The sequence below is a fragment of the Aotus nancymaae genome, unplaced genomic scaffold, assembly GCF_030222135.1.
Source record: "Aotus nancymaae isolate 86718 unplaced genomic scaffold, 86718_ANA_hifiasm-v0.15.2.pri h1tg000040l, whole genome shotgun sequence".
NCBI lineage: Eukaryota > Metazoa > Chordata > Mammalia > Primates > Aotidae > Aotus > Aotus nancymaae.
Genome location: NW_026988454.1, coordinates 6,115,874 through 6,140,807, shown reverse-complemented (window position 1 = coordinate 6,140,807; position 24,934 = coordinate 6,115,874). Strand labels below are relative to the sequence as shown.

Genomic DNA, 24,934 nt, shown 5'->3' with positions numbered 1-24,934 from the left:
CAATCAAATCAAATATTCAACAAGCAAAAATTACTGACTGCATAATAAGAGACTTCCCAAAAGGGCAGAGTCTAGTGAAGTAACAAACACATTAGCTGTCATCTCTTTCTCTTGGTTACTTCCAACATTTCCAACGTTGGGCTGGCCCCACCGATACCGTTTGGCTGTGTCCCGACCCAATTATTAGTTCCCATAATCCCCATGTGTCATGGGAGGGACCCAATGGGAGGTGATTGAACCATGCTATTCTCGTGATAGGGAGTCAGTTCTCATGAGATCTGATGGTTTTATAAGGGTCTTCCCCCTTTGCTTGGTTCTCATTTCTTCTCGATGCCATGTGAAGAAGGACGTGTTGCTTCCCCTTCTGCCATGACTGTTTCCTGAGGCCTCCCCAGCCATGCGGAACTGTGAGTCAACTAAACCTCTGTCCTTTATAATTCCCCAGTCTTGGGTATTTCTTCACAGCAGCATGAGGATGGACTAGGACACCCACCCTCCTTTGGCTTTCCTTTTGCTGATCCCCCACTGAGGTTAAAGATGCACATTTCATCTGTGCTTTAAAGATTCAGAAATCTGCATGTTTGGAGTAGATTGGGCAATATTGAGAAGTTTTTTGTATGTAAATCTTTGAGAAACTTAAAGTCAACCAATTTTCTCCACTTTTTAACAATGTGAGTTTCTGTCTCCTAACAGGCATTTATTTGAAAACTCTCATATATCTAAAAATAAGCGGGGTGGTGGGGGTAGGGGACGTGTGCTACTGACTACTGCCTCGGTCTTCTGTTCTGACATGAACAAAGCCTCATCTAACAAAGACAAAATTGGCATTGTTATGAAACTTGTATTGGGCTCTTCTTCTGAACATATAAATTGATATTTTCCTAGATTTGTGATATTATTTAGTTCATATTTCACCTAAACGATATACCACAGCACATTTTCCAATGTTATAGATCTTTTTCCTAAGCTCATCTTAATTTTCCAAGTTCAATACAATGCATGGCCATTTGAAAACAAATGCCCACTAAATTTCAAGCTGTACAAGGTAAATTTACTTATTTTTTTCCATTAAATGATAAACTAGAATAAAATATAAAATCTAACTTTCGTGCCAACTAACTCTCCTGTCACCCCTTCAAAATCATAGGTTTCCAAAGAAAGGAAAGAAAAACTTATGGCTTAATACCCTGCTCCAAATTAAAAATAAAGTAATCTAAGTCATTATTAAAAGTTTTTCATGTTGCTGGAGGAAACAAAACAACACAAGGACAAGAGTTCAGGTCAAGAGGTTACAGTGTTATCTGTGTCCTTCATTATAAGAGATTTCAAAGTCTTTTTCTTTCCAGGAAAAACTAGTTAGCTTAGTCTAGATAACAGTGGCTCTGTGGTATCAAGGATCCACATTTCAGCTAATTTTCAGCTCTTATTATCTTGATACCATGAGATGAAATTTAATAGACGGCTGGAACATCTATAACATGACATTTACCAAAGAATGTGTCAGCGACATCCATGGCCTCAACAAAGATGGAGTCTCCAAAACATAAATCAAAGAAAATATAAGAACATCTTAGAAGAAAAGGATGACAGTGATCCTGCACATTTAAAATATTTTAAATGCCTTAGGGACTCTACGAAGCAAGTAGTGTTAAAAATAATGATGTACCAACTAAGATATTTAGCCCCCTGCTAAGAGAAGAGGCAATGTAGCAGAATGAGAAATATCTTCAGATTTTTTTTCAAAACATGTGGTTCAAGAGCCCACCTCGTACTGTTCCTTTGGCAATTCCCTTATTCTCTGTGAACCTCATATAGTTTTCTCGGGTGTAAAATAGTCACAGGACACCGACCTTACCCAATTCACATGGTTATCAGATCAATAAAGACAATGTGTATGAAAATACTTTTTCAGCCGTGAAAGGCTCTAAATGAAAGGTTTATGTAATAGAATATTAAATTAGAGGTTTCAACTGGAGTACCAGCTTAAAGAGATACTATAAACCAAAAGAGGTCCTGATTGCATATGTGAATTTACAAATCTAAAAATCACTGACATAATTTTTTAACAGACTTTTTTTTTTGAGCAGCTTTAGGCTCACAGCAAAATCAAGCAGAAAGTACACCCATTGCTTCCAAACACGGGCAATTTTGAAACATCTCATGAACTTGGTTTTTATACAGGTTGGTTTGTTGGAATGAGTGGAGATAATTTTTGAAGGTGATTTCTTTGTGGAAAACTGTACTGTATCACCAACTCATCACAATGAGGCACCCTTTTTTTTATGTTAAATCAAGAGAAAAGGGCTTCAATAGAAGGTCTCCACTCAGAGAGCTTGATATGGCTCTTCTAGGGTTAAGGAGAAACAGTGACAGGGTTTGGATCTGTGTCCCCACCCAAATCTCATGTTCAACTGTAATCCCCAATGATGGAGGTGGGGCTGGTGGGTGGTGATTGGATCATGGGGGCGGTTTCTCATGAATGGTTTAGCACCATCCCCTTGGTGCTGTTCTTGTGATGGTGAGTGAGTTCTCATGAGATCTGCTGGTTTAAAAGCATGTAGCACATCCTCCCTCACTCTGGTGAGTTAAGACATCTCACACCTCCTTTGCCTTCTGTGATGACTGGAAGCTTCCTGAGATCTCTGCAGAATCATAAGCCACTAGGCTTCCTGTACAGCCTGCAGAACCGTGAGTCAATTAAACCCTTTTTCATTGTAAATTACCCAATATCAGGTACTTCTTTAAAACAAGGCAAGAACGGACCAGGCGTGTTCTTGCCTGTAATCCTAGCAGTTTGGGAGGCTGAGGCGGGTGGACTGCCTGAGCTCAGATGTTCAAGACCAGCCTGGGCCACATGGTGAAACCCTGTCTCTACTAAAATACAAAAAATTAGCTGGGCGTAGTGGTGGGAAGGAATTGCTAGAACCTGGGATGCAGAGGTTACAGTGAGCCAAGACTGCACCACTGCACTCCAGCTTGGGCAACAGAATGAGACTCCATCTCAAAACAAACAAACAAACAAACAAACAAACAAACAAGCAAACAAACAAGGCAAGAACAGACTAACACAGAGAATGAGTTCAGGTCTGACCTGATTCCCACATGATAATGTTAAAGGCTGGCTACTTTGTTGGTATAGTTACACTGGTTTTAGTCTGTGCTCCCAGAGTTCGTTAAAACAAAAGATGTATGAGAGTGCCCCATGGAAAAATGAAAAAGAGCTGCACTGAAACCACTTTAGTTTCAGTCCAGTACTTTCTGGAAGACCAAGGAGACTCCAATAGAGAAAACTGGGGTGGATAATAGCAAAAAACCAGCAGCTGAGAAAGAAGTGATCAATCACTGGAGGAGAAACATTAGTGTATCCTTGGAGGTGAAGCTGACATCTCCTGTGGTGACCTCTAAACAATGTGTATAGGAGCCAATGAGATAAAGTCTGCTTTTCACAATACCTGTTCCTGACAGCTTAAACATATCCCACAACAGTGGCAGCTCAGTGAGTACTTTCCTGTGCCCTCTTGCTAAGCTCCCAAATTGTGCTTCAACACTGAGGCATCAGAAACAGCAGGGCAAAATGGCAGAGCAGGAGAGCAAGCTCAAGTTGTAGAAGGACAGAGGATGCCCCCACCCCAACATACACCACCCCTCCAGCAAGTGCCTAGCCTAATACAGGCCCAGCAGGAGTAGTACACGGCAAGGTTTTCGTTTGTCTAGTTGGTTGTTTTCAAGAGACTAGACCACTGCTATCTACTGAAATAAAGCTGTATTTGAAACTTAAAGGTATCCGTTTGGTCCCTGGGAGAAAAGCTATTAACATAATATGACATTTACCAAAGAATGTGTCAGCAGCATCCATGGCCTCAACAAAAATGCTATCTGCCAGGAGGACAAGTAAACTCCTTTAGAGGAGACAAAAGAATCTTCAGTAAAAGGAACCACCTCCAGATACGGTGTGATGGGTCATGCAGTTGAAGCTACAAAAGGTTTGTCTTGGACATTAATATGGTTTGGCTGTGTCCCCACACAAATCTCATCTTGAATTGTAACTCCCATAATTCCTACATGCCATAAGAGGAACCTGGTGGGAGGTGACTGAATTATGGGGGCCAGTCTTTCCTGCACTGTTCTCACGATGGTGAATGAGTCTCATGAGATCTGATGGTTTTAAAAAGAGCAAATCCCCTGCACAAACTCTCTTTTTGCCTGGTGCCATCCATGTAACACATGACTTGCTCCTCCATGCCTTTCACCTTCTGCCATGAGTGTGTGGCCTCCCCAGCCACGTGGAACCGTAAGTCCAGTAAACCTCTTTCTTTTGTAAATTGCACAGTCTTGGATATGTCTTTATCAGCAGCGTGAAAATGGACTAATACAGACCTACCAGGAGGCTGCTTTACAAAAATCACCAGTAGGCATGAAGTTTCCAGTGGCTCAATAGGCCCCACTGTGACCAACCCTGGTGGTAAGCTCAGTGACTGACAGCAGCTGCCACACCTGCTAGCTTTGAATTGTCATTTCCAGCCCCGCCTCTTCATTCTCCAGCCTGAACACCAGCACCATTTCACGAAGAAGGCCCTGCATACACTCTGCGTTTTCCCTCTCTACAATCAATCCTGGATCAATGTCCACATAGGCCCTATCCACGTTCCAACAGCAATCTCCTGGGCCTACTTAAGACTCAATTACATTCTAAATTCAGGATCTTCTTTCATACTCTTGCCATACCTTCAGTGCCTCCAAAGCTCTTCTTAGAAAAGAAAACTTCTTTGAGGCAGGAGAACACTCTGTCCCTTTTTTATGTTTGAATCATAAGTTTAGTACAGAAGAAAAGCCCTAGGAAGTAAATCATTGTAGCTGCTTTCAACGTTTGAAGAGCCTACAGATGGAAGGTTCCTTGGATTTCATTTTTTTTTTTTCAAAGAACAGAACTAGAAGTTATGGGTGGAAATAGATTTAAGGTCAAATAACTTTCTCACAAGTTCTTTAACAATGAAAACAGTTTTGTGAAAAGCAATGAAATTCCTTTACTCAATGTGCTCTAGCAAAAGTCAGATGACTAAACACCAGCCATATAAGAGTAATTATCTTATACAGGAGGGAATTTAGATCAGGTGACTGCAAAGTTGATTCCTATTCTAAGATGATGGATAGGCCAAGGTATACAATGACTATGATAACGAATGGTCCATAATCTTAGAATGATATACAGTGACTTTGTACACAAGGTATACAATGACTATGAGAATGAATGATTATGACTATGATATCATAATGAATGAAATCATTGTCATCATATACCTTGGCTTACTATTCATTTACTTTACAAAACATCTTAAACTTTATCTACTCTGTAGCAGGCACTATGTTAAGCTCCAAAGTAGGCTCCCTGCCCCAAGAAAATGAATCTAAATAAGGGAGCTCAGTACAGGTGGACCCAAGTAATAAAGACTTAATTTTTGGGTCACACTTCATTTATTTCATGAACTCTATCTGTTTATGCAAAGTTTATATGTTTATGATAACAATGAACAATGTACAGATTATGTCATATTGGTTTACGCTAATCTTTACCTTAACTACTTTAAATAAAAATATCCTATTCAGAGTCAAAGACAAAGAGCATGATTCTCATCTGTTTGTAGCACATTATGGGAGGAGGAGGGTTCATTTGTCAATGAGATGCTATTGCTAGCTTTAAATTATGGCCATCTCTGATCATTCTAATTGTAGGTGGTTTCCTAGGCAGTAGGCCAGTGTATGCTTATTAGCATGGCATTCTACATTAATATGAAATTCCCTACGCACAACTGAAGATTTATAACACATTGGAAAAATTAGGGTCATTCTGACACTAGATAGAAATATAATTCTTTGAAACTAGCTTAGAGAACCTGTAGTTCAATCATGTTAACGAATGACTGAAGGGTTTTAATCATACTCAGAGGCAAGTGGACCATGCCCAGTGCATGCCATAGACTCTGGTACCGATTAGTATCATGCCCTACAACAAACCCACTTGGGTAACTAGTCACTATACAATTCATATTCTATGAGCATTTCCCTTTTAACTTTCATAATTTTCTTTTTACAAGTACACCAATACTCTTCCATTTTCTCTTCAGCAAGGAAAAACTCCATGTTTCACTTCTTATCCAGTTCTAGAATCTTGATCCCCACTTTAGAAAAGAGAGCCCAGTGAATTTTACTTTTTTCACGAAAAGCCTGAAGAGTGTCAACTATCCCTCAACCTTATAAGAAAACTAATGTGACTCAATGTGAGTGCTTTCAGCAAGAATCTAAGCTCAAGTTCCCCAGATTAAACCCTGAGTTTGTTTTCTTTCTCACTGTGTGACCCAAGTAAAGTCAATTAACCTCTCCATTTCCCACCTGGCTTTAATGATGCATTTATGCAGGTAAGCTGGATATTCCCAGATGGAAGAGGATGCATCCGGAACATAATGTAATCCTATATCACAGTCTTGGTCTGCACTGGCTTGCCTCATTCTCAAGCAGCATTTTCAGGGAGACTCCCCTGCCCCACACATTTTACCACCGTGAGGTAAGATATTTGCTCCATATAAAGCATCAACAGAGGATCTACTATGTAGTAAGAAAAGGCTACTAAATTCTATTTATGTTTCCCCAGTGAGATTTTTGAGCCATTCACTTCAAAAGCAAATAAATTAACCCACTGCCCTACAGATCTATTTTTTACTTTCACAATTCTTGATAAACCTTCTAAGTGGTCAAATGAATAATATATGTCAGTTTCACTCAGTAGAGGATCAGGGAGGTACATCTATGTGTAGAAGCAGGCACTGGAAAAAAGTGGGATTTCACACACAAAAACAGTTTCAAGGCTAGCCAAGACTCTAGCACAGGCAGCGTTTACTTACAACTTTAAATTGCTCTACTGGCTGATACTGTTGCCCTGAAATGGTTTGGATCAACCATCTTTATGTAGACCCCTTTACATATTTATTGTATGTAGTATGCAAATTCTAAATATAAACTATCAAGAATAATACATATATAAAAAATTAATCATCTTTATGGTAATACTTTGAGGGTTTTTTAATATGTTTATTTTTACCTTAACCTGGCTCTTTTATAAGTATTGGCTTTGGTAAAAGGGAAAAAAAGGAAACTATTTTAACTTTTCTCTGTTCCCTCTTGACTGGCTCTTTGAGAGGTGCATGTGTATCATTTGCTTGTGGATGAGAGGTTTGGAGCTCACGATAAGGACCAAGGAGAACACAGGCAAAGAGAGTGGGCATTCAAAGGAGATGAAGTAAGAAGCGTCCACAAGGCCAAGAGGAAACTCGAGGCAGAACAGATGGTGGCATGAAGGGCGACAGTGAACATGCGGGCCACCCTGGCTTTGGCAGATGCCAGCTTTGCATTGTGTTCTACACACTTTCCACCCTGGAGCTTATGAATCCACACAGAAGCCAGCTTCATTGTAGATTTCACTGTAACACAAAGCAAAACTGAATGCACGGTGGCAGGCTCCCCCCTCGCTGCTGGGACATGCCCTACAAATACTGTCAATAACATAAAACAACATGTAACGCCTCTGCCATTGTACTTTAAAAGCACTGAAATGCCTGATAACCAAATCTACAATAAGCAAAGAGGGGACTATCACACACTTAGGCAAAAATGCCCCATGTTAAAATTGGAAGCAAGCTTAGGTCTATTCTAAGACTTGAATTTCCTACATAGATGTGAGAGTAAGTTTGATAACAACAGAAGTAAGAAGACTCCTGACCAACAATTAATCTGTAACAAATATTAAGTTTAGGAATGATTATACATTTAGACTATATTTCTTAATAAATTTCCTCACATAAATTGTCCCTAATCTATAAACCAATTTTAAACAAAATCCATCACGCCAGGCACTTTACATCTTACTCTATTTATTGCACTATTTCTCATCAGAAACCTTTTAGCTTTAATGCTATTCCATGGCAGAGTATCTCATTAGAGTGGCAAAGATAAAGTTCTTTTTGAGATAAAGTAATTACAGTGATTGCAGGGGGGAAAATCACCCAAAGTCCTTGGCTGAAGTAATCTCCTGCCTTCTGATTCATTTTAAGACTAATAAACTGAGTACAAACAAAAAGATGTTCATGGTGGATAACTCTGGTTACCTAGCGTTTGTGCTGGAGGGATTAGCAATTCGTAACCTTAACCAGAACTAGAGTCCTAGAGGATTTTACTCCCAGGTAAACATTCCAAGACCAGACGCTGTATGTGCTCTCAGCTGACTTCTATGCCAATTCTATCTTCTAATTATTATTAAAGCCAATCAAGTATTTCATTGTATAAATAGCCTTCCTATATTTTAAGTCAATTTTCTGTTTCAAAGAATAGTCGATTACTTCCTATCCCAGGAGCTTTGGTTTCTTGAGGAGGCACAAGTTGCTAGAAATATGGGCTATGGCCAAGGCAATGATAGTAGCAAGGGACAGGACCCCTCAGCCACGACCAAACAGAGCACCGTGCAGTGACAGTAGCAAGGGACAGGACTCCTCAGCCATGACCAGACAGAGCAGTTAGGATTTAGTGAGAAGCCTTCAGGGGATGCAGGACGCTTGGTCTTAGAATCATGCCCAGGGACAGACTCATCATCACCTTGGAGTGAAATTAACCTTACCAGCCCAGTCAAAATCATTAAAAATTCATACAGTTTATTGTATGATAAGGTTTTGTTTATATAAATTGGTGCTAGGGAAATCTTTCAGGGAAACAATGACATGGGTTATTTTAAATTATTAATCTCATTGGTCAGAAATCCAATCATAATCATATATGCTCATATAAAGCAACCTCTCTTCTTTGTTCAACTCTGTCTCATTTCTGCATAGGCCTCAGTGGATGATTTCTGAAGAAGCAGATGAAAACTCAATGCTTGTTAATTAGTCATTATTCACTGTTTTCCAGGAAGCGTCCATATTTCTAAAAATTTATGGTCTAGTCCAAACTCTGATCAAGGTCACCATGAAACAAAGCAGATATTCTGATACAGAGATGAAGCAAACGTGGAGTCCAGGTTGATTCTCAACCTACCTATGAGGTCAGGTGAAAGCTTCAGACATCAGTTCCCCATGCATAACATCAGGACAAAATTAACTATCCATCTTCCTTTACAATTTATTACAGTATCATATTAAATGTGAAACATGATTAAACCGGAGCATCACATCTGAGAGGCAAGTCATTATTACATGTAAATTTTAAATAGTGTTCAGGAAATATTAGAATTATGAATAAATCCCCCATAAAAATATTTAGGAGATTACCATTTAGACTCATGACATGAATGGAACTTACTGCAAACTGATTTCTCCAGATAAGAAAAATTACAATTATCTTTTCAAAAATAACCCAGGTAGCTAAACAGGTTCCAGTTTTCCTCCTTAGGTATAAAAATCTTCTTGTGAAGTTCACATAAACCACACGCTGCTCCTCTATAACTAGTCAGCCACACAAGATCCTATGTTGTACTTTTGTTCCTGATCAGAGATAAATATGTAAGTTATTGATCCTTATAAAGTTCTAGAAGATGAAACCTCAGAATTGCCTATTATTCACACAGAAATCTTCCCACGTGGCAAAGTTTAGCACCTGCTCCATTACTGCAAAGCCTAAATTCACAGGCTAATCAGCAGTGTGACTGGTCAGCTGATCCACAGAAACATTATTTGTGTTACTGAATGTGTATTTTTGTTATTGAAAAATTGAAACATCTGATCTTCTCTTTTGCTGTGGACCAGCTATGCTATATCTAGTTACTGTACTAAAATATGGATTGAATAAATTATCTGTAAGTTGTTTTTTATTTAATTGTCCCTAAATCCATAAGCATATTTTTTTCAAGAGTACATTTCAGTGATATTTTAAGTACAAGGGAAGTAGTTAGAAAATAGAACACTGATTACTAGATTTGTATAGTAAGCACTATATCCCAGTAAAGGCCAGGGCTTCGGAAAAATACAGAATAGATTTTTCACTCTTGGTTTCAGCATTTACGAACTGTAGGCTCATTACTTAACCTCATGGAGTCTCTTTGTTAAACACACCCGATAACAGCAACTACTTTGTAGGACTATCATGAGAATTGGATAAAAATACAAATAGAAGAATATAAAGATAAGGAAGAAAATCTATACACTGTAGTGAAGCCATTATAATTGCTATGATTAATTTCATTATATAATGCCAGGTAGAATTTCTACAGGGTATGGATTTATGGAATCAACATTCTTGTAACAAGGCTTACAGGCTCTTTGAACATAGACAAGTAAGGGCACTTTTGTAGAATGTAGAGCAGGAAGTGAATGATACCTGCAATATTGGAGCTGACATTTTGGCCCCTCAGGGTAGGAAATGATGAGAGGAGAGGCCAACAGCTCTAGAAAAACTTAAGAGAGGGGTCAATGATATGCAAAGCAGAAAACAGTGTTGGGAAAGCAACAGCTTGAATTTAAATATCAAAGGTGGAGCATCTCTGGGAACTGAGAGGATCCCAGGCGGTCACTTGACAGGACTTTGAAGATGGAGGTGGAACTGAGACTAAAAGACAGAGGGATTGGCTCATCCCTCCCAGGATGCTGGGCCAGGGGAGCAGGGTGGCATGACTTCATCACAGAGCCTCAGCCTGAGCCGGAAATCGTCACAGCTTCTTGATGCAGAGCAGTAGAGGTAGGGGTGCTTTTAATTCTCTGAAATCAGTTAGCCAAAGCCAAGATTAATTTCATATACGAGTCTACATAAATATATATACACATATATACATAAAAATGATAATATGAACAGAATAATTATGAAGCATTTAACGTTTCTAAATATTTATGTTCTGGCTACTGTTCTAAGAACTCTTTGTAAATGAGCTAATCTTCACAATAGGAAATAGACACTATTATACCATTGAATGGACACTACTAGTTGGCATAGGCAAGAACAAAGGAACCCAGGATTCGAACGGGGCAGACTGGCTCTGGAACCATCTCGTAGGCTCAAATGTTAATGCCTCTCAGCCATGCCTCACAGTTCCTGAGGATTACCACACGGCAGACTCTGCTAAGCACCTACTATTAACGTACCATTTAATCCCCAAAACACTCTATTTTGGTTTGTTATGTTTAGGCAGATGCTACAGGTTGGTTTTCTTTGTGTTTTTCTATTTTTTCCCACAATAAGCATATTTTTAAATGAAAAAATCCCATGTAAAATTCCAGATTAATGATTTCTCTTGATTAAAAAAAAAAAACTATCCAGCCATACTGAGTCTCCACATCACCACTTGCTAGTAACTGACATACGTGACTTCTGACATGAATTCTGCCTCCTCCTTCCACTACCGTCCTCACCGCCCCTTAATGCCCACATCTAACCTAACTTCTAATCCCCTGTCTGATCACTGTGGACATATGAATATGTGACACCTATTGCAATTACATCTGTTCATTAAAACAAAAAAGAAGAAAGCTAAAAAGCTGTAGGACTTAAATGTTTAGATAGTCCAGGTTCAAACTCTGAGTCCATATTCATAAGCTCCTCTTTTCTTGGGCAAATGTCTTAATCTCTTTAAGTCTCATCATTCTCACATACAAAATAGGGTTACTAATAATGCTTAACTGAGAGTGTTCTTATGAAATAATTAAATCAGATAATGCCTGAAAAGAATTTAGCTTGGAATTCAATATTAATTTTTATTGCTGTTTTTACTAAGAATACCAGGAAGTTGGTATATAAAAGTCATATATGCCATCTAAAGCAATCAGGACCTCAGCACAGATTGGGGTAGATGAGGTTGTGTCTTGTATTGAAAAAGGCAGAGGAGAGGAGCAGGTTGAGGGGATGGTGGGCCAGCATTGCTGCTGGCAGGAGTGCTGCCCAAGAACCGTCCCAGAAAGAGCCCAGTGGCCATTATTCCCTGTGTGGCTTTGACTTTGTAAATGAATTTCTCTATATAGCTGAAACGTAGTCATAGTGAAACACTGAGTCACAGGTTTTTGTAATTCCACCATTTTCTCAGTCCTGAGACAATGGATCCATAATTTCTTCTCTAATAGGTGCATCTTTTGAGTTCCTTCACAAGGTCCTGTAACACCCATTCTACAGGGCTGCCACCTTGACCCTGGCCCACAGCTCCTCATCTGTGAACCAGATGAAATACGCCTTCACTAGCCTCTTTGTCTTCAACCTGTCCCTAACTTCAAGCCTCATGGCAAACTCTTCCAGCACGAACTGTCCTCAACAGTGTTTGACATCACCTTGGTCTATGCAATTTTGCTGTGGCTTCTGCTGGCCTCCCAAATAGAATCTGAATGTGCCAGTCATCACTGGGGTTCGTGGCTCGCACCTGGGGTATTTATCCACACTTACACCTGACTGCCCCCAGCACTGTGTCTTTGACACCTCCCTGTCTGCGCTCCCTCCTCTGCGTGGACTGGACATGCTCGGCGTGCCTGCCCTCTATTGCATCCACATCACATCCAGCCAAATCCCATGCAGCCAACGCCCTGGAACCTGACACTGTCTATCAGGGGTCAGCAAACCTCTTCTCTAAAGAACCAGTGAATACGTATTCCAGTCTTTGCAGGCCATCCAGTCTGTTTCCCACCTACTCCACTCTGCCCTTAAAGCAGGAAAGGAGCCGTAGCCAACAGGTACAGAAATGGGTGGGGCTAGGTCTCCATTAAACTTTATGGACACGAGGATCTAAATTTCATGAGTCACACAATATTTTCACCTTTTGATTTTTCCCAACCATTGAAAAATGTAAAAACAATTTTTGGCTCATGGGCTATACAGAAACAAGCAGTGGCCACAGCAGACCTTAGTTGACTGACTCTTGCTTTCTATGCATACTGTTTGCTGATCCACACTCTTTTTCTGCTTTTAAAAATTGAGGTATAACTTACACTTGGCAACTTTAAGCACACCAATCTTAAACAAACAGCACAGTGAATATTGACTTGCATATATAACCATGCTACTGTCAAACAGATGAAGATATAAAACGTTTCCAGCAGCCTCCGGCTCCTAAATGGTCCCTTCTAATCACCCCCAACAGAAGCCCAACCTCTCTTTTTTTTTCTTTGTTGCCAAAGCAGTCTCCATGCTTCCTTTCGTAGGCCTGGATAAAGCAATGGGGAAATGACCCTGTGCAATCCAAACTTTCACAGAGCAGAAAGAAATCCAGAAGACAAAGGTGCGTAAATGAAACTTCGGGTATCATTAGCTATTACAGCCACAGAGAAGAATGTCTTTTCTTTTCAACGACGGGTGATATATGATTAGAAAAACTGAAAGGCAATATGCTAGCACACATTCATTTTCCCGGCAGTCTCGTGCTGACACTGCATTTCCTTACCTGGGTCAAGGTGAGCGTTGCCTGTCTGCAGGTGCTGCACTGTACCCTGAGTTTTCCCGGCTGCACTGTTTGACAGGGGCCTTTGCAGTAAACATAAAAGCTGTTGTAGACTGGTCTACCTGCTGGGGAAGAAAAAAGCAGAGGAAGTGGCCAATAATGCTGAATCCAAATTGAGACAAGAAATTATTTTAAAGCTTGTGAGAGGCAAATTTTAAAACTCAGTCCTCAGGAACATTTTGAAACATTACGGGAATAAATATTCCAATAAGAATAAAACAGTTTAATTTAGAAAGTCTAACTTTACACTCCAAGAATGAAATCTTTTCTTTCTGTTGCCAACAGGCCTGTGACTTACTCAGCAAAGTAAGCAGCCTGCTGCCAAGAGAACCAGCCAAGTGTATTTACAACACAGTAAAATCAAAGGCACTCTCTGCCGTGGAAGTTTTAAAAGATGACAAGAATTTTTCCAGGATGCTCCTGAATTCTATTTTATGCTTCTGGACAAGTTTTGAAGACTGGAGATTTTCCATCTCAAAATCTTATCTGTAGAAGAAAACCAGCCCATTTCTAATGATATGAATGATATGATCACAGTTTGCTGGGTTTCTAGGGAAAACTTTCCAATTCACAGTCACACATAAAATAAGAAAAGAGGCCAGCCCTGAGGAGCTTTCACAGACCAACCAGCTATGCACAGAAATGGAGGGTTTGCATTTCATTTATGATCTCTCTCACTAGGCAAACGCCATTCAAACAATACATTTTCAAAAGACCATATAGGGATAGTTACTCAGTAAACTAGGGAAATTTAATCATCTTATCCTTCCATATCTGTTACGAATTAACTTTATTAAGAAGCACTTATCAGTAATACAACCTCCTTCCTGAATTTCCAAGTTTTGAAAATTACTATATAGTTCCTTCATTTAATCCTTACCTGAGTAGGATAATATAACAGATCATGACATAAAAGTTTCTTTGAAATTTTATTATGATCATCAGAGGCATCTAGAAATAATAGTTAAGTATATTTTTAACATTTGGAATGAAAATTTTCAGCCTCCCAAATGCATATGGTCTATTCAAAACAACTAGAACAAAAATAAGGAAAAAAGTGAGAGATTCTACAGTCCTTTGCAGCTCCATTTGTTTCACTAATTTGTAAAAAGAACTTCTGCAGACATATTGGATTATCATGTTTAGCCATCTTTGCTAATATTGTAGGTGACAATACTTTGCAAAATTTGAAGTACAACAAAGATATAAAGTTTTATAGTTTTATAATTTCTTTGCAAAATATTTTATAATTATTACTCTATAAAAGATTAATATTTAGTTTCCAGTGGGAAATGGAAGATAAAATGTAAATACATGTTTGCATTCATGTGAAAGTGCTATTTTCTAACACCACCGTGTGACTTTAATGCTTTAACGTAGAAGATGTTCAAGTACATACTGTCACATTGCTATTAGCAAACATAATAATCACATAAAATATTTCACGTGTAATATAAGTACAGCACAGAATCATATATTAATGTTATAGAAATATCTGTAAATAACTGAAATATTTGTAATACATAACTGAATAATAGAAATATTTGTAACAAATATTTGCAACATGCAGAGTATCAAAAGACCACAAGAACTGTGATAATTTTAATGTGCACTAAGAAGTGCTTGGTGAAGGAGGTAGGAAGCTTTACTGTTAAAACCTTTATCAGCAATATGAACAAATCCAATTTCACAATTTTTATAACCTACTGTAAAGTTCAAACAATAAAAAAAAAAAAGGAGGAAGAAAAGGAACATGAAAAGCAAAAGCTTTCCAAGGGGAGACAAGGTTGCAAAGACACTAGCACTATTAAAAGAGGATATTAGCAAGAATTTTACAATATTAAAAGAAGCATCTCAGAAATTGCAGGAAACTAAATGACTCTTCTCTCTCCCTTAGGGCAATAGCGATGTTTGCAATATTGTTTCAGCTAACAATATATCAAGGCAGAATCTGAAGACTAAGGAACCCTTCCACCTCAGAATGCTACAACCTTCACTAAAGTCCTTCAGAAGTTACTCAGAAAATACTGCATGCCAATGTCTGTGCCCTAGAAGCATACAAGATGACATGCAATCTATTACACACATTGCTTTCCAGAGCCAGCAAGTTGGGGATTAATAGCCAGTCTAAGGAAGATCAAGGTCAGGCCAGTTCTGGCTGCAGCACTTTTCAAGCTGTTGGCTCCACTTGGTCAAGCAGCTGGGGCATCAGGTAAATCTTGAGAGCCCCTCTTCAGAATGGCGTCCCTATTTATTTGGCTACATAACACAATTAAAAGTTGGCAAGGTTTTCTGTGTCATGCTGTGACCTGGACAGCCATGAAAACAAATAACACCCCAACCATCATCTGGGCAATGTTCCCATCGGCCAGGATGAAGGGCCTGAGGTAGAAACTCTTGAATATGCAGTCATAACTCTTAGAGGAATGGCATGGTAATTCCAAAATGATCTGAAACACCTTTCTTGAGGTATGTAGCTGTCCCTAGTCAAGAGCAGGAATCTCCCCCGTTCACTTCTTCTTGGGTCTTAAAATCTTTATTCTCTCTTAGTCAATTCTTCTGTATGGCAGCTTCTTGATTATCCCAATAACTAAAGTAGCTCCGTTTGTGTTCTTATGAGTTTCCTCTATTTGTATGGCAAGTTTTGAAACATAGAGAACTTTTTCATAAATTGTACAAATCACATCCTTCATTGTAATTCATCACTTGCAGACATTTAGCTATGTTTGGGTGCCCCACGTGCATGTGTGTTAGTGTATGTGTGTGACAGCATGTGTGTGTGTGTATAGCTGTATACACATACACCACATATATAAACTATTTGCTTGAAGAATCTGCGATGAAGTTTCAGACATCATGTTACTTCACCCCTAAATTCTTCAACATCCTGAAACTATGGATGTTTTCCATATAAAACCATTTAGCTTTTTAAGTGATTTGGTTATTTCGGTAGTTCTATTCGTAGCCTAATCAGGTATACTTTAAGTATACTTTACAGAATGACAGTGGTTTGCAATCTAATAAAGGATGACAATCCAAAATATTGGGGATTCTCTGGCCAAACCAACTAGATGGTGCTAAGTGAAGCCACGTTAAATAAGTCCCCTGTCTATAGCCCTTCACAGAGCTGTATGACTCTGTAAGAAAGGACGGATAAGGCACAGCACATCCCAATCTTCTGCTGACCGCAAAAGCCTTCCTGGAACGCTGCATCTTGTGAAACTGTACTTCTCAGAGAAAAAAAAAATTGGAAAAAATTATCAGAGGAAGGATTCAATCCACTTGTAGGACTTGATTTCTAGAAAGTAACACTACTGAAGTTTATAAACCCAGATTTACCAAAATCTCCTGGAGACTCGCCTAGGGCCAAGTTCCCTCCAATCCAAAACATCAGTGAACTTACATCATTATTTTGTCATGTGCCAGAAGGTTAAGTCTACTCATGTAATCATTGTACAAATAAAGTATGCTAATTTCATTCAGTAGTTCTTTTTTTTTTCCCCCTGCAGAGAAGTTAAAAAAAGAAGTGCAGTGAGTTCAGGGCCCTTTTAAAGTGTGAGCCACTGTGGCCATTCAGAGGGTCCACTGGCTTCTACCACTCCTTAGCCCTAGAAGACCATCTTCCTGTTTAGTTTTCTCTCCCGCTTTGCCTAACAGAACCCTCAGTCAAACCTTTTCTTTTCTTTTCTTGGTCCAAAAAGTTGCTGAAATAATTAACAATATTCACAACATATCAAGTAGAACCCATATTTGAAAAGAACCTATTTTATTTGCTTTGGATTTTTTAGAAAGCAGCATAATCTTTAGAGTTATCATTTTTCTTTTATGTATTTTATATAATAGGCTTAAGCCCCGAAGACAGGATACTTAGGAAGAGTCATTTGATTCTAAGGGAAACTTTTCATTAACCTCAGAGGTTTCCATCACTGGTCGTCACTGAGAATTTAATTGCTTGGATAATTTGTTTTCTAGGTGGGGAGAGAGTAAGATTTAACATATTTCATATCTTGGTAAAATAGTATTCAGTATCAACATATTGTAAAAGAGCAAAACAGCAGGAAAAGAACTGATTTTAAGTGATATTTATCACACGAGCATATTAAAATATTAAGTAGAACAATGCTACCCAAGAGAACTCTCTGTAATGATGAAAATGCCCTCCATCTGCACTCCCATATATATATTACACACACACACACACTCACACACATCATATGTAGCCATTAGCTACAACTCCCTATGGAGAATTTCAAACTTGGTGAGGAATTACTCTCCGAGTTTTATTAATTTAAAGTAATTTCAATTTAAATAGCGGCATGTGGGTAGCAGCTACCAAACTACAAAGCACAGAAGAGAATAAAAAACACCAGTGTGTCCTCCTCCCTCACCAAGAATGTAGGTAACTGACAATGCTGAGACTCACTGCGCAATAAAACAGCTTGTTTCAATCTGCGCTGACAGAAAAACAATGTTGGCTCGAGGAAAGGGGAAAGAAGGTTTAACTTGTGGTACTGGGAGTAGGACAGAGGCAGGTAGGGATTCTGTAGTGCTAGAGGCAGAGCAAAGCCTCTTGCTGTCATGTGCCCTATTTCCTATACCAAGGGGATCAATTCTTGAGATGCACCTGGACTGCAATGGTCCCATCCCCATTTCCATTGCCACTTTTGAAATCTGACCCATATGCTCAAGGTACAGTTAGAATGGCACTTCCTGTAAGATTTCTGCCTTTGATCTCCTTTATCATATGATATTTCCCTAAAAATGACATCTAAGAGAAGGAAAGTATCCAGTGCAGTCTTGTCCCCTTTGATCAGACGGCTTGCACCAACACCGCAGAACCAGCAACTGAGAAGGAGCTGCTGGCCTGAGGCGTCCTCCCCAGCCTTTATCCAAAGCCCCCACATTGCCCAGCCTGGCTATCGGTGGTTTCAGCTCCTTCACCCTTGCCTCCTTCTGACTCCAGAGTTGTCCTGGTTTCTGACACATCAAGAATGCCGCTCCTGGTATCATTAGCTCCCATTTTTCAGTTACACCTGCCATATTCCCTCAGATCAGCTCTGCCCCTTATCAGCTCTGTCCCTAGTCACACACAGCCTCTGCACCTGTGACAGCAATCTGGTCAGAAATAACAGCAGGGGCACTGAACCTTTTCCCTCGTCATCTGCCAGGATTCTTGCTATTGTAATTCTAGGTGGTGGCCTTCAGCAGAGCTTGACCACATTTGCTGGAATACATGTCTCCACAAGGACGCAACCAACATGTACCAAATGAACAGAATCAGCGCCACCTCTGACGTCCAGCAAGCTCTTTTCACACGTTATGGAGAGAAACCTATTTTTCTTCATGTTGACTGAAGCTATTCATTAGTTCTAGTTTAACCAATATGTACAAAATTAGTCTAAAGTGGTTTCACATGAAATTCCTTTGGAATGGATTTTCCGAATCACCTCTTCTAAGGACACCTTGCTTTGGAGCATCAGAAAGATGGTGACTGGCTGGGTGCTTTGGCTTATTCCTGTAATCCCAGCAATTTGGGAGGCACAGGCAGGTGGAACATGAGGTCACGAGATCAAGACCATCCTGGCTAACACAGCAAATCTGCATCTCTACTAAAAATACAAAAAAATAGCTGGGTGTGGTGGCACATTGGATAGGTATGGAAAGGTCATACATGCCTGTACTCCCAGCTACTTGGGAAGCTGAGGCAGGAGAATCACTTGAACCCAGGAGGCAGAGGTTGCGGTGAGCTGAGATTCCACCACGGCACTCCAGCCTGGGCAACAGAGTGAGACTCCATCTAAAAAAAATTAATAATAGCAAAGTAGGGATCATGACAATTTCACCCTTATGCAGGTTACTAGGGGGAAAGTTGCTACACTGGACAGGTCAAACATGGAGCCTTCATTTTCTCACTAGAAACCTCCCTCTAGGGAGCCACACTTAGCACTCTCTGGAAAGGTCATGCAGCCAACCAATTCACTTGACCTTCCTAGCATCCAACTCGCCACATGGTCCCATGCATGCCTAACTTCCTGTCTCACTATGTGAGTGTATCACTCTTTTTAGATGGATGCTTCCTTCCTTCCCCTTCTGAAGGGTCATGGTACCTTGTGTGCATACCACTGGCCCTCTATGAGCTCACCTTGACCTTTCCATACCTATCCAATCATTTCTATGGATATGATCATTTTGTATGTAACATTTCACTCTATTTTATATGCTCCAAATGGCTAGTGAAGTTACCTGAACTCAAATACCTAATAGATATTTGCTGGGTCAATAACTTCTCCCACATTTTTAATGGGGTGAAAATTGAAGTGAGTATGGTAGGGATGTCAGGGCAACAAAGGAATAAGAAATAGAATGCAGCCAGGACTATTAAATATCTAGAACATCTTTCTTTTTTTTTTTATTGCATTTTAGGTGTTGGGGTACATGTGAAAAATATGCAAGGTTGTTGCATAGGTGCATACGTGGCAGTGTGATTTGCTGCCTTCCTCCCCTTCACCTATATCTGGCATTTCTCCCCATGCTATCTCTCCCCAACTCCCCACACCCTGCTGTTCCTCCCACTCCCCTCCAACAGACCCCAGTGTATAGTGCTCCCCTCCCTGTGTCCATGTGTTCCCATTGTTCAATACCCATCTATGAGTGAGAACATGCGATGTTTGATTTTGTGTTCTTGTGTCAGTTTGCTGAGAATGATGGTATCAACCAGATACCCTTGAAATTGTTGGGATATCATATTGGAAATCAGTTAAAGTAACATCAGAAAAATTACTTATATAAGGACTAACACAAAAAAATTACATTTATACAGGACTTGGTATAATTGAATGTTAAAGGGAAAAAGTGAAATTCTAAGTTTACCAACAAGCAGAACTATTCTAAAGGAAGACAGTTATTACATGAACACTCTTCACTCCAATCCTTGTCTGAAAGGTTATTGCACCCAACTAAATCAAGCTGCCCTGTTCCATGCTTTTAGCGAAACATAATTTTAACTCCTGTGGAGTAACCAAGGTTATGCTGTATTATACATAGATTCCAATTACATAACCATCCATCCAGTGAATGTACTTCCAAAAAATACTTCTAAAGCATGTTTAGCAATCTCTAAGGAGACTCTATACTTAAAAGTTATAACTTAATTCTGTTTTTTTGCTGGGGTTTTTAATTAATGTATTTGTACAATAATTTCATCTACTGAGGCAAAACCTGCTGATTAACTCTAATGTCTTTTTCTGATGTTTTTGGTTGTTGTTGCCAATTTATTTTTTCATTTTTCATTTTGAAAGTAATAATGAAATTTCCCAAGCCAAGACAAAACTCTAGAGTGAAGCATAATTTGAGAATTAGGTTTAAATAAATAACAAAGTTCAAAGCCAGAAAGAGTAAATGTAGTTGCTTTTTCTTTCAGAAATGGGCACAGGCCAGGAAATGGGCACAGTTAAGGTGGGGCAGGAAAGTCACAGCTTTCCAAAAGGTGAATGAACTCCACAATATATATGTAAGTGGAAGAAATCATCAACACTGCAGATATCATGTCCAGTTTCCTCACAATGACATCTCTATAGCCTGGGACGTGTCCATCGTGACTTAAAGAGGTAGCAACGCTCTGGAGCCAGGAACTCTGTGTGAAACCCTGGCATGGCCTTGTCACCATTGGCAAATTAACTGACCCTCGGTGCCCGTTCTCTCCTATGTAATACTGAGACAATAATAGTATCTAACTCAAAAGACAGTGGTAAGGATTTTAAAAATAATAATAGGGGTGAGGCACTTAGCACAATGTCTGCGACACAGAGAATGTTCAGTACATGCTGGTTATTTGTATTTGCTGCCAAAAAATTTCAGAACTCAAGTTCCTCCCACAGATTCCTCAAACTCTAAGCATTACTCCTCCAGCTTCCTCAGGTGGCTACGCTCCTGCTTTTAAAAATGTTGGTTCTTAGACGGTATTTCCATCTAAACTTACTCTGACTTTTTGGAAGTAACTGAAATATAAATCTTAAATAATTCTTTTTCAAATTTTATTTCCAACCAAATCCTTTACGATCAAATATTTAATAATATTATGGAACATAACTATGATGGAAAGTCCCACAATCGATTTAAATTTTACTAGAATCATATTTCTTTCTGTAAATCACTTTTTTATTATGATGTAAGAGATACAGGTGGATTGTAGAAAAGCTAGGAAGGGAAATAGTAAACAATTATATGATCTAGTCTAGTTGATAAAATTTTCAGGTTGGCTAATATACTTTTCAAAAAATAGGCATGGGCAAAGACTTCATGACTAAAACACCAAAAGCCAAAATAGACAAATGGGATCTAATTAAACTAAAGAGCTTCTGCACAACAAAAGAAACTATCATCAGAGTGAACAGGCAACCTACAGAATGGGAGAAAATGTTTGTAGTCCACCCATCTGACAAAGGGCTAATATCCAGAATCTACAAAGAACTTAAACAAATTTACAGGAAAGAAACATGAAAAAAAGCTCATCATCACTGGTCATTAGAAAAAGGCAAATCAAAACCACAAACTGCCATTCTAACTGCTGTGATACCATCTCACACCAGTTAGAACGGCGATCATCAAAAAGTCAGGAGACAACAGATGCTGGAGAGGATATGGAGAAATAGGAACACTTTTACACTGTTGGTGGGAGTGTAAATTAGTTCAACCATTGTGGAAGACAGTGTGGTAATTCCTCAAGGATCTAGAAATAGAAATTCCATTTGGCCCAGCAATCCCACAATGAGAACACATGGACACAGGGAGGGGAACATCACACACCGGGGCTTGTCAGGGGGTGGCAGGGCTAGGGGAGGGAGAGCATTAGGAGAAAGACCTAATGTAGATGATGGAGTGACGGATGCAGCCAACTACCATGGCGTGTGTATAGCTATGAGACAAACCTGCACGTTCTGCACATGTACTCTGGAACTTAAAGTACAATTTTAAAAAGTATTTCCAAAATAAAAACTGTTTTCTTATTGTGTGGTATGGTACTGAAGGGGATTCAACGCATATTTGAAAATTTAATATTAATGGCAAATTTGTTAAATTTGTGTCCATTCTTCTTTGAAAGGTAGATGTGATTGTCAGCATTTTATAAAAAAGTAAACAAAACCTAATGGATTGAATGGTGTCCTAAGACAGCACCCAGGGTAATCAGAGATCTGCATGTAAGCCTTTCTGATTAGAAAGCACATGCTTTCCTTTTAACCACATGACAATAACATTGCATCAGACGGTGGACTTTGCTAAATACTGCAGGGGACTGATTCCTCGGCTCCTGCAAAGTGGCACTTTCACACAGGCTGGCAATTATGGGCCAAGGCCAGCAATCACTAATACCACTGCCTCCTGACTCACTACCCCAACGTCCCTCATGCCATCAATACTAACAGCTTCATGGAAATTCCTGTTAATGTTTTAAAGCACGGCCATTCAGCAAGAATGTGCAGGTACAGCAATTACCAATGAGGAAAATTAAGCCTCATTTTCAAAGATTAGCACATGTTCTACAAATTGAATGTTTTCCCACGAAATGCAATCCAAGGGATGACCTGAGAATCAACAGAATTTCTTTTTCATTTTTATAGAAGTGGTACTTTTCTTGCTATATAAAAGCATCTTTTAAAAAACAAGGTATAGTGCTCCCCTCCCTGTGTCCATGTGTTCTCATTGTTCAACACCCACCTATGAGTGAGAACATGTGGTGTTTGTTTTTCTGTTCTTGTGTCAGTTTGCTGAGAATGATGGTTTCCAGGTTCATCCATGTCCCTACAAAGGACGCGAACTCATCGTTTTTGATGGCTGCATAATATTCCATGGTGTATATGTGCCACATTTTTCCTGTCCAGTCTATCATCGATGGGCATTTGGGTTGGTTCCAGGTCTTTGCTATTGTAAACTGTGCTGCAATGAACATTCGTGTGCATGTGTCCTTATAGTAGAACAAATTTATAATCCTTTGGATATATACCCAGTAATGGGATTGCTGGGTCAAATGGAATTTCTATTTCTAGGTCCTTGAGGAATCGCCACACTGTTTTCCACAATGGTTGAACTAATTCACACTCCCACCAACAGTGTAAAAGTGTTCCTATTTCTCCACATCCTCTCCAGCATCTGGGGTCTGTTGGGGGGGAGAGGGGGGGATAGAGGAGGGTGGGGAGTTGGGGAGGGATAGCATGGGGAGAAACGCCAGATATAGGTGAAGGGGAGGAAGGCAGCAAATCACACTGCCACGTATGTACCTATGCAACAACCTTGCATGTTTTTCACATGTACCCCAAAACCTAAAATGCAATTAAAAAAAAAAAAAAAAAAATGGGCCAAGGGAAAAAAAAAAAAACAAAAAAAAAACAAGGTGCCAGGAGACACTGTAGGAAGACCTTCAAAGGGGTACAGATCAAACAAATAGGCACCCGAAGGAAGGGAAGGGAAGTTTAGAGGTGGGGCTAATTCAACACCCAGAGTTCTTCGACTTCCAACTGCATGCACTTTGTTTCAGCTGTGACATGTGAAACGTTTCTATAGTGAATATCCTAGGTTTTGAGCAGCAGAATCATTGTTCTCCAAGAGAGTCAAGACAGAAACCACAGCACAGACTGCCTCTTCTCCCTTCTTAAGGGTTGGATGGTTCTTTCTGAGTAGTCAGAGATGGCAGCTGCTGGCCACCTGTAGCTCTGAGCACATAAAAGGTGAGCAATCAGGCAAGAAAAAGAAATAAAGGGTATTCAATTAGGAAAGGAGGAAGTCAAATTGTCTCTATTTGCAGACGACATGATTGTATATCTAGAAGACCCCATCGTCTCAGCCCAAAATCTCCTGAAACTGATAAGCAACTTCAGCAAAGTCTCAGGATACAAAATCAATGTGCGAAAATCACAAGCATTCCTATACACCAATAACAGACTTAAAGAGAGCCAAATCAAGAACTAACTGCCATTCACAATTGCTACAAAGAGAATAAAATACCTAGGAATACAACTAACAAGGAACGTAAAGGACCTCTTCAAGGAGAACTACAAACCACTGCTCAACGAAATAAGAGAGGACACAAACAGATGGAGAAACATTCCATGTTCATGGTTAGGAAGAATCAATATCATGAAAATGGCCATACTGCCCAAAGTAATTTACAGATTCAATGCTATCCCCATCAAGCTACCAATGACCTTCTTCATAGAACTGGAAAAAACCACCTTAAGCTTCATATGGAACCAAAAGAGAGCCCACATAGCCAAGTCAATTCTAAGCAAAAAGAACAAAGCGGGAGGCATCACACTACCGGACATCAAACTATACTACAAGGCTACAGTAATCAAAACAGCATGGTACTGGTTCCAAAACAGAGATATAGACCAATGGAACAGAACAGAGGCCTCGGAGGCAACACAACATATCTACAACCATCTGATCTTTGACAAATCTGATAAAAACAAGCAATGGGGAAAGGATTTCCTGTTT

The 24,934-nt window shown here is 39.5% G+C and overlaps 1 protein-coding gene across 3 annotated transcripts in view; it reads right to left on the bottom strand.

Moving 5' to 3' along the window:
* The window catches only part of PRKN (parkin RBR E3 ubiquitin protein ligase), a 1,419,146-nt gene that overhangs the window by 854,667 nt on the left and 539,545 nt on the right, over window positions 1–24,934 (bottom strand). For 2 of the 3 annotated variants that reach the window (XM_021670246.2, XM_064360477.1), the window contains exon 4: window positions 13,388–13,509. In XM_021670246.2, coding sequence (XP_021525921.2) covers window positions 13,388–13,509 — 122 coding nt within the window. The remainder of the gene's footprint in view (window positions 1–13,387; window positions 13,510–24,934) is intronic. The other variant, XM_064360476.1, reaches the window with a different exon arrangement.